This window comes from Pezoporus flaviventris, unplaced genomic scaffold (assembly GCF_033815535.1).
Source record: "Pezoporus flaviventris isolate CSIRO_AGI_PZ_B2104156 unplaced genomic scaffold, CSIRO_AGI_Pfla_v1 ptg000016l, whole genome shotgun sequence".
NCBI lineage: Eukaryota > Metazoa > Chordata > Aves > Psittaciformes > Psittacidae > Pezoporus > Pezoporus flaviventris.
In genome coordinates this window covers 910,389-926,529 of record NW_026892564.1, presented here as the reverse complement: position 1 = coordinate 926,529, position 16,141 = coordinate 910,389, and the positions used below count along the sequence as shown (strand labels likewise).

The window sequence follows — 16,141 nt, the reverse complement described above, 5'->3', positions numbered from 1 at the left end:
ATAGAAATAATACCAACAATAACAATACTGATAATAATAGAAAACAATAATAACAACCAAAAAAAAACCACTCAGAGAACACAAGTGATGCACAATACAATTGCTAACCACGCACTGACCGATACCCAGCTTGACCCAGGCAGTGATCAATCCTTTCCCTGTAACTCCCCCCAGTTTATATACTGGGCATGACAGGCTGTGGTATGGAATACCCCTTTGGCTAGTTTGGATCCGGTGTCCTGTTTCTGCTTCCTCCTGGCTTCTCATGCCCCTCCTCACCGGCAAAGCATCAGACTCAAAAGTCCTTGATCGGAGTAAGAATTATTGAGCAACAACTATAACAGTGATGTGTTACCAGCATTGTTCTCAGACTCAAGCCGAAGCACAGCACTGCACCAGCTATTGGGAGGGAGAATAATAACTGTTACAGATGAAGGCAGGACACCCTGTCTTAATGTTTACACACATGTAGAATTTTTAATTCAGCAACATTCTACTTAAATGTATTGTTTTATAAAAACCTAGTTTTTCTTAACAGCATCTAATTGAACACTGAAAAACTGCTTGTGAAAAACAGTGTTTGTCAACTCAATTCTTGTAAGTTCAGCTTCATTCTTCTATAAGCTGACTCTTTGAGTTAGTAAATTGTTTTTGAGAGACAAAGGAAAATCAATTCTAAATTAATTAAAATAATTGAAGTTTAAAACACTGATACTGGTATATGAAAGCATGGGGAGCGGTGCTTATGGAAAGATTACTTGACAGAATTTAAACTGCAACAGTTAAAAATAATAGCACTTTACTTTTGATAGTCCACATTATAACTTTCAATGCTACTATCAAATAAAATATGTTTCTGTGTGTTTTCACATCAGAAAAGTTCTACAGAACAATTACAAATTGCTTATGAAATTCTTGAAAAAGCAATTGATGGAATGAACACATCTCACTTAATGACCCTTCTACCAGATGGGAAGTCGATATTTGACAACTGCTGTACAAAGGTAAAAAGTCTGCAAAAAATTACACTGCAATGAGATCTATAAATAATATATTGGATTTTGATGAGACAAAACTTGTATTTTTGTCATACTTAGGAACTTTGCATTATCAAATGTACGTCATCTTTCTGCCCCATGTGAGAAAAGAATTGAAAAAAAATAAATCTATGTGTAGCAGAAATAGCATTTTTCTCTTTCAGCAATAAACTATAAACTCTATTAGGGTTTCGTTGCCATTTTCTTTTGGAAATAATTATAATTTGTAGCTTTATCTAATAAAATAAAACCAGAAACCTCTTTCATGTTTATTGGTTGCAATTTTATTAAAATTAATTTTTGCTGTTGAAGGTTGTTCAGATTTTCTAAATATCACTCTACACCAACATGATCTTTATTTTTTGTAGAATGGTAACACAATAAACCAAATTTTTCTGCAGTTTCACATTGATTATTAATCCCGTTTCCTACTGATTCTCAGGTTTTGTCAAATTTTCTTTGTCCACAATTCATGCTTTCTCTGGTCATTCTCCTTCCATGCTTTCTGGAATGACTGCGTATTACACAGATATGACAAATTTCAGCATTTTGTCAATTTACTGAAATAATAATATGAATGTCAATATCAATATAGTAAGTTAAGTAAGAAAAGTTTCTGTTTGCTTAATTGCCTCTCTTATTTATCAGGTGGACTCAAATGATCAGAATTTGAATTCTATTTTGGGATGTGCTAATAATAACATGGGAACAGGTGATACTTTTGCAATGGATTTACACTTGGAGCTCATTCAGGCTCAACATCGAGTAGCTGTGAAACTTCTTAAAATGACACAAGGTACGTAAATTATTTTCATAGCTTGATTAGAGTCCTTAGTTAATATATTTTGTAATACTAAGAAATAAAGGAGTATCTTCTTTCTGTAGAGGAGCTGATGTTGGGAGCACAGAAATAATATACTGAATTTGCAGAATCTAGATTTACCACGATACTAGCCTCTAACCTCTGCTCAATCAATGCGAGTTAAACTTTGCTAACAATGACTGAATTTGGTTCCTAGACAGTTTGTTGTTTTTCTGTTATAATATTAACTATTACAGTGCCAGTATTGGAGAACTGGGGGATGCACTGCAGATTTTCTTTTTTTCTGTAATGCTAATTTTCTCTGTGGAGAATGGCTTGAATATTTTAATTTGAATTTCTACTCCTGTGAAGTTGTCCTTATCTCTTCCCAGTCAGCAGACCAAAAAGACCAAACCAACTCTACTTGGTCTCCATTCCTATGTTTCTAGCTAGTATTTGACACTACAGAGCTTCCATGTGCATTGCTCCCTGTGATCAAACACAAGATCCCTCTTTTCCTGTGGTGTTAGTGTAACTAGTGGTACAATCAGTCCAAGAAATTCTGCTTGAAACAAAGAAAAGAACATGAGATGGAGCAGAGGTTTACTACAAAATTACACATTAACCCCTCTCACTCAAATTTTCTCAAGAGAACTATAAATAACTTAGGATTTCCTTCCCACATAGATGCCCAAAAGAATGATGGAAATCATAAGTCTAGCAAGTTTTGTGTGAAGGATATTAAAGATTTACATTATTTAACAGGTAAGGCTTATTAATTAAGATTCTAGAAGTACAGTAAATTATTGCTGCTGTTTTATAAATCTCTTAAAATATCCTTCTTACAGAGGAATTTTTAATGGAAAAAATAAAAAAGAATAAGCTGTCCAGAGCAATCTTTTTGATGCAAAAGGCTGTACAGAAGTTCCCTAAAGAGTTAACCAGTTCTTCCCAAAGGCAGCTACTAGAGGTAAAAAAAAAAAACAACTTATGGTAAAAATTCTTTATCACAGTTTTTCATGTTTTGTGCAATTAAGACTTGGAATACTCCTTAAAAAATAAGACAAATGGAAGGAACTTGAGGGACATCAGGTGTTTTGCAACTTCTATTGTCAAATTTTCCCTGAGAAGTTGCGTTATGATGACAGAATGAAGTGACTTAAAACAATGAAAGAGCACATCCCAAAAATTTTGTGCACACATGAAGATTGCAGAAAATCTGAAAGAAGATCTGATCTTCGTTCTACACCTAATCACCTGGACTTTGCAGTTATGAACCTATGCCTTGCCAAAATGTCATGCAGTTTTTCTTCTTCCTATTGCAACCTTCAACATCCTATTTTTCAGCATATTTTAATTATATGCTCAAATAATGTCATGGTTTAAGCCTAGCCGGCTGCCCAGAACCATGCGGCCTCTCGCTCACTCCCTCCTTTCCTCCCCTGGCTCCCAGAGGGATGGGGAGGAGAATTGAAAGAATGCAACTCCCATGGGCTGAAAGAAGAACAGTCCAGTAACTAAGGTATAACACAAAACCACTGCTGCTACCACCAATAATAATAATTATGATAAGGGGAATAACAAGGGAAGCGAATACAACCGCTCACCACCTGCTGACTGATACCCAGCCCTACCCAAGCAGGGATCTAGCCCTTCCAGGTAACTGCCCTCAGTTTATATACTAGGCATGACATGCTGTGGTATGGAATACCTCTTTGGCTAGCTGGGGTCAGGTGTCCTGTCTCTGCTTCCTCCCAGCTTCTCCTCCTCCGTGGCAGAGCATGCGACTCAGAAAGTCCTTGGTCAGAGTAAACATGACTTAGCAACAACTAAAAACATTGCTGTTATCAGCATTGTTCTCAGGCAAAAACACAGCACTGCACCAGCTACTAAGAAGGAGAAAAATGACTGCTACTGCTGAACCCAGGACAAATAATTATCCTCCTTGAGCTGAACAGTGCTCATTTCATAAAGAGCAAATCCATGCCTTTATTTTCATGCTTCTGTGTTGAGAGTTTTGCCTTTTTTATTGTAGAACATCCAAGAAGTCTGTATAGAATTACTTGTATCTTCTGGTCTTTTCTACTGTACACCTTTTAAGGAAGCAATGAAGTTTCCAGTTGCCAATTTTAGAAGTTGAGTGGTTATGTGAGGGAAAGTCGCTCCATGTCTTGCTCTTTATCTAGTGTCTTTCCTTGAACATTTCCCACTCGGGTGGATACAGCCCTAACCTAAAGCAGTGGGAGGGGAAGGAATTGGGGTGAAGTGAGGGCCTGTGCAAATGATTAGCTATGTAGTGTAATTAAGACTTTATTAAGCCTCAGCTCCCTGTTTCATTATAAATCTATGGCTAGTTTTTGGTCATTTTTAGACATGACATACAAGGTTTATTCAATCTGTGATCTAGGCTGATATGGTTGTTCATATAGCCTTGTAAATGTATGAGAACAGACCAAGTTTATAGGACTGTCCTGAATAAACTGAATGACCTGTTTATCTTTCAGACTTATGCATCTTGAAATTAATCTGCCTATGTAAGGCTTACACAAAATACCATTAATCCTAATTTAGGATGTAAGATGATATGAAAATCCATAAGTTTTCTACATAGCAGTGAATTTTTGTAAGATCATTTTGAATATCATTTGTATGTGTTAAATCTGTTGGATTGTTGTGGTTCAATAGCTTTCTCTTTTGTTTTAATTTAAATCATAGGAAGCACTAACTTTCATTGAGCAAGTTGAAGCCGAACAAAGTGCATTGTATCACAGTCTCAAAGAAGCTATGAGCAGCAAGAAAAAAAACAGGACTCCTCCTCCTCCTCTATTACTTTCTAGATCACATCGCTGCATGACATTTAAACCAGCCCCGTTCTCTTCAGATATTCAGGTAATGTTTTTCATTATGAGTGTGTAAGAAATAACTAAACAATACGCAAGCAAGCAAAAGTTGTTTCAACAGCACTATCTCATTACACTCTTATCTGTTGTTCTTGAACAGATTATTTTATTCTGACTTAATTAAGTATGCTCTTTTTTTTTGACCTCTGTGAGTCAATTGTGACTCACTGCTTTGATCTTCACATTTGCATGACACTTTCTTCGTCTCATGCTTCATGTTCCTTGATGCTTCTGTCATATAATATTTATTCTACTTGTTGAAAGCTCATTCTCTCATTTAGAGGCTGGCATACTCCTAGTTACCCTCTGAAGCAATACAAGGATGTTGCATCATGTGATGCAAGAAGTTACCACACTAAAGACTCTGTTAATGAAGTGCTGAAGTGCCATAGTTCAAGTAGAAAAACCTACTTTCTGTTAAACATACAGAATCATGGAACTACTCAAGTCATAAGGTATTTTAGGAGAAGTCTCTAATCCAACCTTCTGCTCAAAGTAGGGTTGGCTGTGATTCAGAGGTAACTCCAGGAACAAACTCACCAGCAAAGTTTTCAAGTTGACAAGCAGGTATTCTTTATTGTGGCACTGGGAGACACGGGGGATAGCTCCTCCTAACATGTATCCCCGTATTGCTACACAAGCTGTCCTTATATAGTCCCTGGGCATACATACATAGTCATGAGGCTACGTATGGATTACATAATTTTTCCAGAAAGTTCCTCGCATGCGTACAAAATTGTGGTGGTGGTCTCTGAGGGTCATTTACTTTTTCCAACAATCTTCATCACTTCTGGCAGCCTTTGAAGCACACGCAGTAGATGCTTATACCAGCTTAATTGGTTTGTTAACACCACAGACATAATAATCCTCCTGTCCTTCTACTTATCAGTTAGCTTAGCTGCAGCCCATCCTGGACACCTGCCATTCCCAGGTACTCCTTATCATTGCATCCTGTTCTTCTAGCCTGTTTTTCTTACACTCATTTTGTACTAAGGTCATAGGGCCTAAAACTACGTCAACTACAATGGTTTATCTTGTACAAGAATTCTCAGTATGTTCTCTAGCTATATTCTTTTTTTTTTTTTTTTGTGTATCATGCACCTCAGTAATTTTCCATTGCTACTGTTACAAAGCAATCAAAATTAACATTACTTAAAATTCTAAAGGTTTCTATATCCCATTAATTTTGTGCCATCTGTGAAATTAGAATGTGCTGCTCAGGGCTTTATCCAGTCAGTCCTGAAAACCTTCAAGGATGGAGTCTGAACAGCTTCTCTAGGCAACCTGCTCCAACAGGCCAAACTTTTTTCCTTATGCAGAGTTGGAATCTCTCTTGCTTTGATTTACATCTGCTGTTTTTCATCCTTCTACCACGTGCTACTGTGAAAAGCCTGGCTACATCTTCTTCATCACTTGCTTGCAGGCATTCAAGGCTAGGTTCCCCTACCTCTTCTCCAGCCCAGCTCCCTCAGCCTCTTCTTGCAGGGCTAGTGCTCCAGCTCCCAACCATCTTGGTGGTCCTCTGCTATAATCTCTCTAGTTCAACATTTCTTATAATGATGGGGAGCAGGAGGGAAACTGACCATGGTATCTAGATGTAATTTAATAAGTTCAGAGCAGAGGGGAATAATCACATTCCTCAATCTCCTAACTGTATGCCTGTTAATACAGTACAAGATACTTTGAAGCTGCTTTGCTGCCAGACACACCACTGGCTCACGTTCAGCTTGATGTCTAACATGACTCCCACATCCTTTTGTGCTGCTCTCCAGCCTACCAGCCTGTGTCCTTGCAAGGGATTCTTCCTTCCCAGGTGCAAGACTTTGTATTTGCCTTTGTTAAAATTCATGAGGTTCCTGTTGGCCCATTCCTCTGGACATTCTAGATCCCCCTGAATAGCAATCCTGCCCTCAATTTGGCATCATCTTCAAACCTGGCGAGTGTGTGCTCATTTTTTTTTCCTCAGGTCTTTGCTAAAGATATTAAACAGGGCAGGTCCCAGGATAGTCCACTGCAGTGGTCCACTTATTGCCACCCTGCAGGTGGATTTCATGGTGATTTTGCAAGCTTCTTCAAAATAATGTGCTTAAACCCAGTAGAAACTCAAATTGTATTAAATGTGGTAAGAATGTTTCTGTGAACAGTGCTTTTATAACTTGCAGTTTTATTGCAGTTTGATTAGGAAATGCAAAATAAATTAATTGGGTAAAAGTTCTTAATTTTTATTCCTAATGAACATTAAATTTTAAAACAATAAATTCTTTAAAGAACAATAGTTCATCTGTTTCATTTCATTCAGTACAGTTGAGCTAATGTAACATATTTGGCCACTAGATAGCGCAATGCTATTATTAGTCTTGCAATTTTCTCTCAGAATTTACTAACCGGGTACTTAGGATTTAATTAGCTGCTTAGGATAAATGGATACTTAGGATTTAATTGGACAGACATAGTTCTTGTAATGGAAGTCAAAGTTGCTAAAATTTTCTCATCTTTAAATTGCTCATTTGCTGAAAATAATCTATTTCAATACCTCCTTCTGAAAAAGTCAGGATTCACTGCAAGAAAAAACGTGTATTACAAGAAAAATATTATAGCTGTACAGAATTTTTATGTGTTGAAAAATGACTTAATCTGCCAAACCTCAGGTCTGTTTAACTGTCTACTGAAAGTAAAATAGTTAGTACATTTTTTAGCAGAAGTTTAACACAAGTGTAATATGTGTAATTTACTGAAATTCATCTTCCCAATTCTGCAGAGATGAAATAAAAATTACTTTTCATGTTTGATCTTACTGGACATGACTGAGCAGTGATCCAGGACTGCATGATCACATTCTTCCTTGGTTAAAGATATTGAAAGTGTAGATGATATGCCCAATGAGAGTATCAGAAGCTCAGTGGCATTAAAAGAACCACTGATTTCAATACGAACTAAAACCATGGTTTGTTTAGGAAATATTACTGCATTACATAATATCTGCATTTCTGTTGCCTGCTTTTAGGGATATGTCCTCATGTCATTTGCTGAATCAGATCCTGATGTCCTGATTGCAAGGATCAAATAATGAACCTAGATGAGTTTAAATCTACAGGATGACCTGTAGAGTCTATGCTTTGGGATAGGTTTGAAGTATAGGGTAGCTCAAGTTAGGAGATAGCATAATGGAGAATCATCTGCTTTAATTGGCATTGTGGTACATCCAGTTGTCCAGCTAAATCAATTAATTAATGTTTATAATGCAGTTAGGCTGTATGTTTTTCTACCTAAGTTTGGGATTTTTTTCAGAGGCCATTTCCACAAAATTAGTACATTGTACATAAGCAAAAGTCGGAAATACTATTATGTATCAACTCATTTTGTTCTCATTTTCTTCAAAGGTTTCGTGGTACAGTATTTTTGGCTCTGTAGCAGGAGGAAGTAATGTGAAAGTAAGGTTAAATAATGATAAACTTCAAAATGCAGGAGAACAGGTAAGACAGAGGTAAAACTCCTCTAGGTCATTCTCTCTCCCTTCAAAAAAACCCCAACTTTCTCAATGTATACTTCTGGCATCTTTTTTTAATCAAGTAACTGGCTAAGCCTTTGACAAACTTTTTGATCTTTGTTTTAACCAACTGAAATTTTGCTAGGCTGAAGGCATACCAAAACGCCCCAAAAGTTCTAGGAACCTTTTTTTTGAATGGCTAATTAAATTATTCAAAAGTTTCATGTTAGACAAGTCTCTATCCCTTGTGTTGTAACTCTGTTATTTGAGCAATGTCTAAGAATTATAAAAGGAAAACAAATTATGTGACGTATTTATAAAGTGTGCCTCAGACAGTACTTTCCAGGGATTTTAAAAAAAGGCAGAAATTCTAAGCAGATATAAAATTTTATATTTTTCTTAATTGTGTAATTTCTATCAGCTATTTCTTCTTAACAAGACCTTACTTTCCTTAATTCTGACAACATGGTAATCTAACTCCTTCAATAATCTTCCTGTTCAGACATGATTGAGTTCTAAATTCATGCTCTTTCCCTTTCATGCTGTGAACATACAGTATGACAAATGATCACTCACATCTTTGATTACTTATGACTGATCATGTGACTGTCTGAATACTCTTTTATATTATTTCTCTATTACAATTTGATGTTTTATTTTCTGAATTTGTGGGTTTTGTATTGTTTATGTTTTGTGTGTTTGGTTGGTTGGTTTGTTTTCATTAGTGTAGTTTTCTTCCTTTGGTGAAAATGACCACAATCCATCCAAATATGCTGCAATTTGGGTTTTAAGAAAGGAGCTTTAAGCTTTAGCTTTAAGCTTTAGCACATCCTCTTCAGTAAAGTTTTACCATAATCTCAGACCTGAGTGATCATTTTCATATCTGGAAATCTTCTTCATGAAGAGTTCTCCTCTTTTCAGGGCAGGTCTCTGTTTTGCACTGTGACCAGAATAATGACCTCAACCTCTTTTACTCAATGTTTCAAGCTTTCCTGGTTTTATGAGCAAGCTTTATACTGACACTGATAGACTTTTCTTTGGTGATGGAGTGGAAATCTTTCCCTTTGTGCCTGTTCCCCCATTTCCTCCCCCAGAAAGAAGGTTTATAAGAAGAGGTATGTGTAGCTACTGGCAATAGAGGCTTTGATGTTATTCTTTATATTGTTATCAAATCCAGAGAATCAAGCTTCCTGAGATGTTCAGTGAGCTAGTTTCAATATACTTTCCTGCTCCAGGTGGATTAAGTGTTTTATTGGAGACTTACACCTCACTGCTAGCTGTTCATACTGTGAACTTGCTGCAATCCATCCAAGCCACTGACTGTCCTAGCTCTGGCAGGCATGAGAATTGTGCAGATCTGCGGTTATTCATATGCCTTAGTAATGGAATTTCTGGTTGCTTTAGGATATGGGATATGCTTTTGCAAAATACTGATATGAAGACAAAGTTTCTGTCTGCCTGCTCTATGAAAAAGGTTTAGAATTCTTGGTGGTAGGATGATCTGTCAACCTATCAACATGAAAAAAGCTTTCTCTAAAAGGACACCTCAGACTGTCTTACACTAATTTCTGATCTTCTGGTTCATCCCCAGCAATTGAAGGGATTTCTGTTGTTCAGAGGTCTGCTTATGAAGACCAGACAGTATTTGAGTAAGAGCACTGTGTTGATGCTACATTACAATGATCTTGTTTCTTAGGTTATGCTTCAGTCACTGTGTCAGTTTTCTTGTTTCAAGACTGAAAGTTTCCTTTAAATTAAGTTGTCCTGGTTATGCAGGGGAAGGTGGAAAAGCCTGTCAAGAGTGAGCTGTGAAGTCAAAATGCAGCTAGAGAATTATTTGAAGGAAAAATGAGGAGAAGATCATGAAAATACGTTGCTTCTTTTACAAACTCTAGAGTTATGTTAATGATGCTGAGAGGACCTGAGACATCCTCTGCCCATAGCTAACGCATGTGGTGTGTGTGAAGGAGAGCTGTATGTTCTTTCTGTAGAAGGACAGGTCAGGGCTAGAATGTTTCCAGCTGAATGACTGCAAGCATGCACACTTGTGTTATGCATGTGCAAATGGACAAACATGTCTTAGAGAAATTCCAGGTCCTGGTACTTAACTGTTCTCTTAGGTTATGTGCTCTGTATAGTCAACTGCATTCCAGAGAAAACCAATAGTTTTTTTCCTGTCATTTGATTATTTTCTCATTGTCTTCAAGAACCTAATATGACATGGAAACATGATATGTCTGTTAATGCATGTTGTACTTTGATTGTATTCATGACCATTAAATAATATATTTAACAATAAAAGTTTAGAATTTGCAATTTGTTTTTGATATGCACAGTGTATGTAACCATAAAATATTTTTATTGGTAGATACCAGCTGATGGGAAAAGCCTCTTGGAAATACAAGGCTTAGAACCCAATGAGAAATACATATTTGCAGTTGCAGCATATTCTTCTGATGGAAAACTTATTGGTGATGCTATTGGGGAAATGACTAAGCCAATCCTTGCCTATCAACCTCTTTCTGTTACTACTGTTCGAGCCTATCTAACTCAGGTAGGATTAGAGTCTTTGATAATAAACATATACTTTAATATGATTTAATTACTTGTTTTCACTGGTAGATTTAAAAATCCTTCTGATAAAAACTCAAGCCTTTCTTGACAAAAGCTTGATAGGCACAAATCACAGTTTTAATGTAACAAATGGTATATTTGAGTGACTCTCTTCTTAACTTAAGGAGAAAGATATCTCTCAGCTAGTTTTCTTATCCCTGTTCCTGTTTTTTGGTCTGCATTTAACTTCTTTCTTCATTTTTATAATTTATTTTTTAATTTTTGTGATTGAGACAAAATGCTAGTAATCATCTTATTAGTCATTACAGTATGGGATGAAAAATGTGATTGAACTTACCAGGTAGCAGATCCAGTCGTTTTCTTATTGAAATCATTTTTGTACTGTCCTGTGGAAGACCACAAAGGCTCTGTCAGACCTTTATCTTATTTTTCACTATTCTTAATGAAAAAGATTTAAACCAGATTGTAGCATGGGGAAAAATGAAATTGTCTACCTCTATAGATCAGATCGTGGGGAATAGTTAGAAGATTTCCTAAAATTTTCCAAAGGAGGAGACATCCACGCAAGCTTTTGCCTACTTGGGCAGCTCCGTTTACATCCCATTATACAGAGCAGCAGGGCATTCTGCAGTATTAGCAAAAGTCAAATGAACGTAAATGAAATAATACGTTTTCAAAAAATGCAGCACAATACCTATAAAGTATTCCACACAGGGCTGTTACATCTTTGGTTAGCAGTCAAGAAACTCCTTTGCCTTCCCTGATGCTAATTCTGAAGGCAAACTAATATTGGTAGAATCAGATTGCTACTACATGTGTTTTATTCAAATATGTCAGAATATTCTTTGAGAAATGTAAATTTACAAGTTGTTGGTTTAAAACACTTTTTTTATACTATAATCATATTTGGCTTGGTTATTTGATGAACATGGAAACTTGTTTGGTTTTCTCTTTTAAATTTTTTTTGTAGGTAGCCTATCAGACGGGCAACTACACATTAGCCAGGGAGGCATTTTCACCAATGTGGAATTATTTTGTTTCACATTCTTCTCCACTGCCTGCCAATGCAGCTGTTATTTCTGCAAGTAGTAATTTGACTATAGCTGAAAACAGGTAACAAATTTAGAAAATAGTTAATTATAGGTATGCACGTTTTATTTTAACGAGTACCAGGCTGTGAAATTTTGTTCAGACTTGCAATATGAAAAACAGTCTGGAAAAAAAAAGGGTGTGAAATGTGTTTTAAAAATCTGGTGTTTTTTAATTAGCAGAGAATTTCTGTTATTTATGGACTGATGTTATTTATACACCTAATTTTTGATGGTGATATTTTTCTGAAGATAGTTTGGAATATTTATGAAGTGGCTATTAATTCTGTATGATTCATTTTCATATGTGAAATATGTTATATGCATTGGGTTCTTGACTTGCCAACTAAGGGGGCAGTAAAATTCACAAACTCTGAAAATTTTGTCCAGAACACCACCAAAAATACATAAATAACTTGGTAATTTTGTTTTTGAATGGCTATTTAAATCTGTTAATAATCTTTGAATATGCTGGAGTACTTTGGAAGAGGTATTTCAGATTAATCCATTTGTAAATAAATTTCAAATGTTCAACCATAATATTATAGGTTTTTTGTTATGACAAATCCCAGCTAGGAATTTTGTGGTTGCATTTACTGAAATTCAGTAGATCCAAATGCAAAAATAAATCAAAACTTAATTAATTCCCTGATAAAAGAAAGACAATTGTATAAAATAGTAGACATGAAATACTGTAATAATAAATTATTGTAAATGTTAGTCAACTGCTTATAATTTGATAATGAGTTAACATCCAACATAACTGAACACAAATCATCACCTTCACTTGTGTGGAATTCTTTTTAGATTAATCCTTTCCTTAGGAAAGTTTTGGCAAGTTTGTTGAAGAGGGATGAGCAAGTTTTTCATCATCTTCATTTCAGTTTAACAGATTGGAATAGTCTTGCAACCATAGTGACAAGCAGGAATCTTCTTGCATGTGTATTAATAGTTCTTGAATATTTCAAGAATTAAAGAAGAAATAATATAACTATTTCAAGAAATAGATATTATGGGGATTTTCTAAAAGCTTTTTCAATATACTTTCATTTCCACTTTACAGATAGAATAATTGGTAATCAGCTATTCTGAGACATGTAATGTAGCTAGCATCTACTCTATATTGTTTTGATATAGTTGCCTCAGAGCCCACCGTTTTCTCATGGTAATGCTGTTTGGACACAAGCAGGTTATGTAGGCTTGTGTGTGCCTTGAATCCTGCTACAGGAGAAAGTAATGTGTCTAAGCATACTTGTTATCTGGGGCTCAGCCAGGCCACTAGTGTGTATCCTCTCTGTTCTTCAAGTGCCACTATGCATCTGATACTAGGCATATAAATTTACCAGGGGTCTTGGTGTTAGATGCCATAAGAACATTTGGGACTTACAGGAAGCCTGTGGCTTGCATTGATGCAGGCAGATAATCACTAGAGAATCCTATTTCGTGAGTATGTGGATGTTTTAAATCTACCCCTGGCCTAGGCAGGAAAGCAGGAATGCAAGTGTGGTCACTGTGCTTGGTTTTTTTTCCCACTTGTGTTTTCTTAATCTTTTTTCCTAAGCAGTTCTTTTTTTTTTTTTAAGCACATACAGCTCAAGAGGCATTTTTTTTTTTAATAACTTTTATGGAAGATTCTCAAAGCTGCGGTATCAGACCTGAAATGAGGCAGTTTCAGTTTTACTGATCGATACCGAGAAATTAGATAGGCTAGTTTGAAAGTGCATAGGACTTAAAGAGACAGTAGAGGGAGCTGGAAGGAAAGAAAACCTCTTGTTTTCAGCCGGAAGGCCTGTTGATGTCTTGGTAATGTCAAGTTATGTGAATGTGTCTATTTCATATCTTTTTTTTTTTTTTTTTGAGTTTCAGTCTCTTTTAGGAAATGCAGCCGATGAGAAGGAGGAACTTGTTTCTTATGCTTTAAAATTATAGGACTTTTCCTGTTACAATATTTAAAAAAAATGCAATGCCTCCCTATCCCTAGGGAAGGAAAACCAAACAAGAAAGAAAACTCACTAACAACAAAAAAGCATGCAGAAGAAAACAGATTGTTTTGAGACTTGTAATACAGGAAACCAGTGATGGAAAGGAGTCTGTTACTAATACTTAGTAATGGTCTTCACAATTGCTTGCATCATTGTTGGGGTACAGAAAAAGGCTGTATGTAAGGAGACAATTAAATAAGCTGTAGCACCGCAAGTTTTCAAACTAAGTTTTACTTACTTTGAAATTAGAAGAAACAACTAAGGAAAAGCTGTCTTAGGATTGTAGAAGGTGGACAAAAAGTTTGAAAAGGAGTCTTTATCCCTTTTATTTATATTAGAAATGTTAAGCATTTTTTTCAGGTTTATATATAAATCTTATTTCCAGAAGTAGCAACAGTAAGGCTTTTTGTCCAGTTTCAGGCATGTGATATCTGAATCATCATTAACATGCTTTTACCATTCTTTTGCTTTTTTATTTTGTAGGTTACGTTTTGAAGCTCTATCTCAGAATTCTCTTATTACCTTGAAACTCTTTCTGAGGAGTATACTTGTTGTTTGTGACATTAGTGTCATGGAACGAGCACTCTTCTGTGATTCCATCTGTTCCCATGAGATACTTTATAAGGAACAAGTATGTGTGTCTTAAAATAACATGCTGGACAGGCTGAGAAAGTTGGGGCTGTTCAGCCTGGAGAAGAGAAGGCTGTGTGGAGACCTCATAGCAGCCTTCTAAGTATTTGAAGGGGGCCTATAGGGATGCCAGAAAGGGAGTCTTCATCAGGGACTGCAGTGTTGGAACAAGGGGTAATGGGTTCAAACTTACACAAGAGAAGTTCAAGACAGACATAAGGAAGAAGTTCTTTACTGTGAGGGTGGTGAGGCACTGGAATGGGTTGCCCAAAGACATGGCGAATGCTCCATCCCTGGCAGAGTTCAAGGCCAGGCTGGACAGAGCCTTGGGCAACATGGTCTAGTGTGAGGTGTCCTTGCCCATGGCAAGGGGGTTGGAACTAGATGATCTTAAGGTCCTTTCCAACCCAAACCATTCCACAATTCTGTGATTTGATTTTACTTTTTGATCAGCTTTATTTCATCATTGCAGTATAAATGTTGCAATGTAGGAGTCCTGTTTACAGAATACTTAATTTTCTGTGAGTTATCTGGTCTTCCTTTCTAAAGAATTTGAGTAGCTGTTGGTTATTTTGTATCCTGCTGGGAAGATGGTTTCTGAATGAGTTATTGTCTAATCCAAAGCCCACTGTTTCCAACTGAGGAAGGATTTTCCTTCACTTCAGTGGTGGTAGACTACAATTTAAGTATTAATTATAATAGTTGTTATTTTTGTCCTCCTAAGATGTATCTTGGATTTTTAATTTTAAAAATTTCTGCTATTTAATACATATATATTTTATTAATGTAGGCATTCTAGCTTATATTAATTTTAATATACTAAGCTTCTTTTATCTTATTTCAGACTTTCTTATAGGATAATGGCATGTTAATGACAGAAAAGCTTTATTTTTTCTTTGGATAGTCAAGCTTCTGTAGTTTTACATTCCTATTTCACTCTTTCTTGGCTGAAATACTTGTCTTGTAAAAATCCAAGTAGGCGATTACTCAGTGACTTTACTGGGTTTGCTAACACATGCAAGAACTTCAGCAGATAGCTGGAAGGGAAAGGAGGGAGTATTTATCCTTCCCTCACCTAGTCTGAGAGTTTAGTATGTGAAATTTTCTCTCCACACAGGTTGAGGTTATTAACTGGGCTTTGTAGTTTATATGGGCAAATTCAGAGGGCACAATTAGGTGATTTCCTTTAGAATCATGTATAATGTTGGTTTTCTTCATATACTTCTAGCAGGTGTCAATGTAAATTCATTTTTAAACTTTCTTCTTACTTGCTCCTTACACTGCTTTTTAAACTGCAATAATGTGTCTTCTTTCACTCTCAAATGATTTAAACCAACATAATTTATATTTGAATCAAAATGTGTTTTTCTTCTACAGGTTGCTAGATTAGCAGAATGTGAAAGATTGACTGTGGCAATTGAGCTTAGCAATTGGTTGAATGATGCAAGTTACACCCTACAGTCTGTTGTGCAATGTTATGGTCTCCTTGCTCCAATTATTTATCACAAGATTTCTTCAGTGCCAGTAGTTCAGGTGAGAGCATTTTAAGGCAAAGCACCTGGCATCCAAGTCCTGCAGTTACAGTGATTCAAATTAAACTTAGAGTGGAGTGGGAGAGCTAAATATCTAGGCTTTGAGTTC

General features: G+C 36.1%; 1 protein-coding gene across 4 annotated transcripts in view; it reads left to right on the top strand.

Moving 5' to 3' along the window:
• The window catches only part of CFAP54 (cilia and flagella associated protein 54), a 114,520-nt gene that overhangs the window by 32,864 nt on the left and 65,515 nt on the right, over positions 1-16,141 (top strand). For all 4 annotated transcript variants that reach the window (XM_061454558.1, XM_061454557.1, XM_061454555.1 and 1 more), the window contains 10 exons: positions 876-1,004; positions 1,686-1,833; positions 2,527-2,604; positions 2,688-2,809; positions 4,555-4,728; positions 8,120-8,212; positions 10,595-10,780; positions 11,771-11,913; positions 14,354-14,501; positions 15,878-16,033. In XM_061454558.1, the coding sequence (XP_061310542.1) occupies positions 876-1,004; positions 1,686-1,833; positions 2,527-2,604; positions 2,688-2,809; positions 4,555-4,728; positions 8,120-8,212; positions 10,595-10,780; positions 11,771-11,913; positions 14,354-14,501; positions 15,878-16,033 (1,377 nt within the window). The remainder of the gene's footprint in view (positions 1-875; positions 1,005-1,685; positions 1,834-2,526; positions 2,605-2,687; positions 2,810-4,554; positions 4,729-8,119; positions 8,213-10,594; positions 10,781-11,770; positions 11,914-14,353; positions 14,502-15,877; positions 16,034-16,141) is intronic.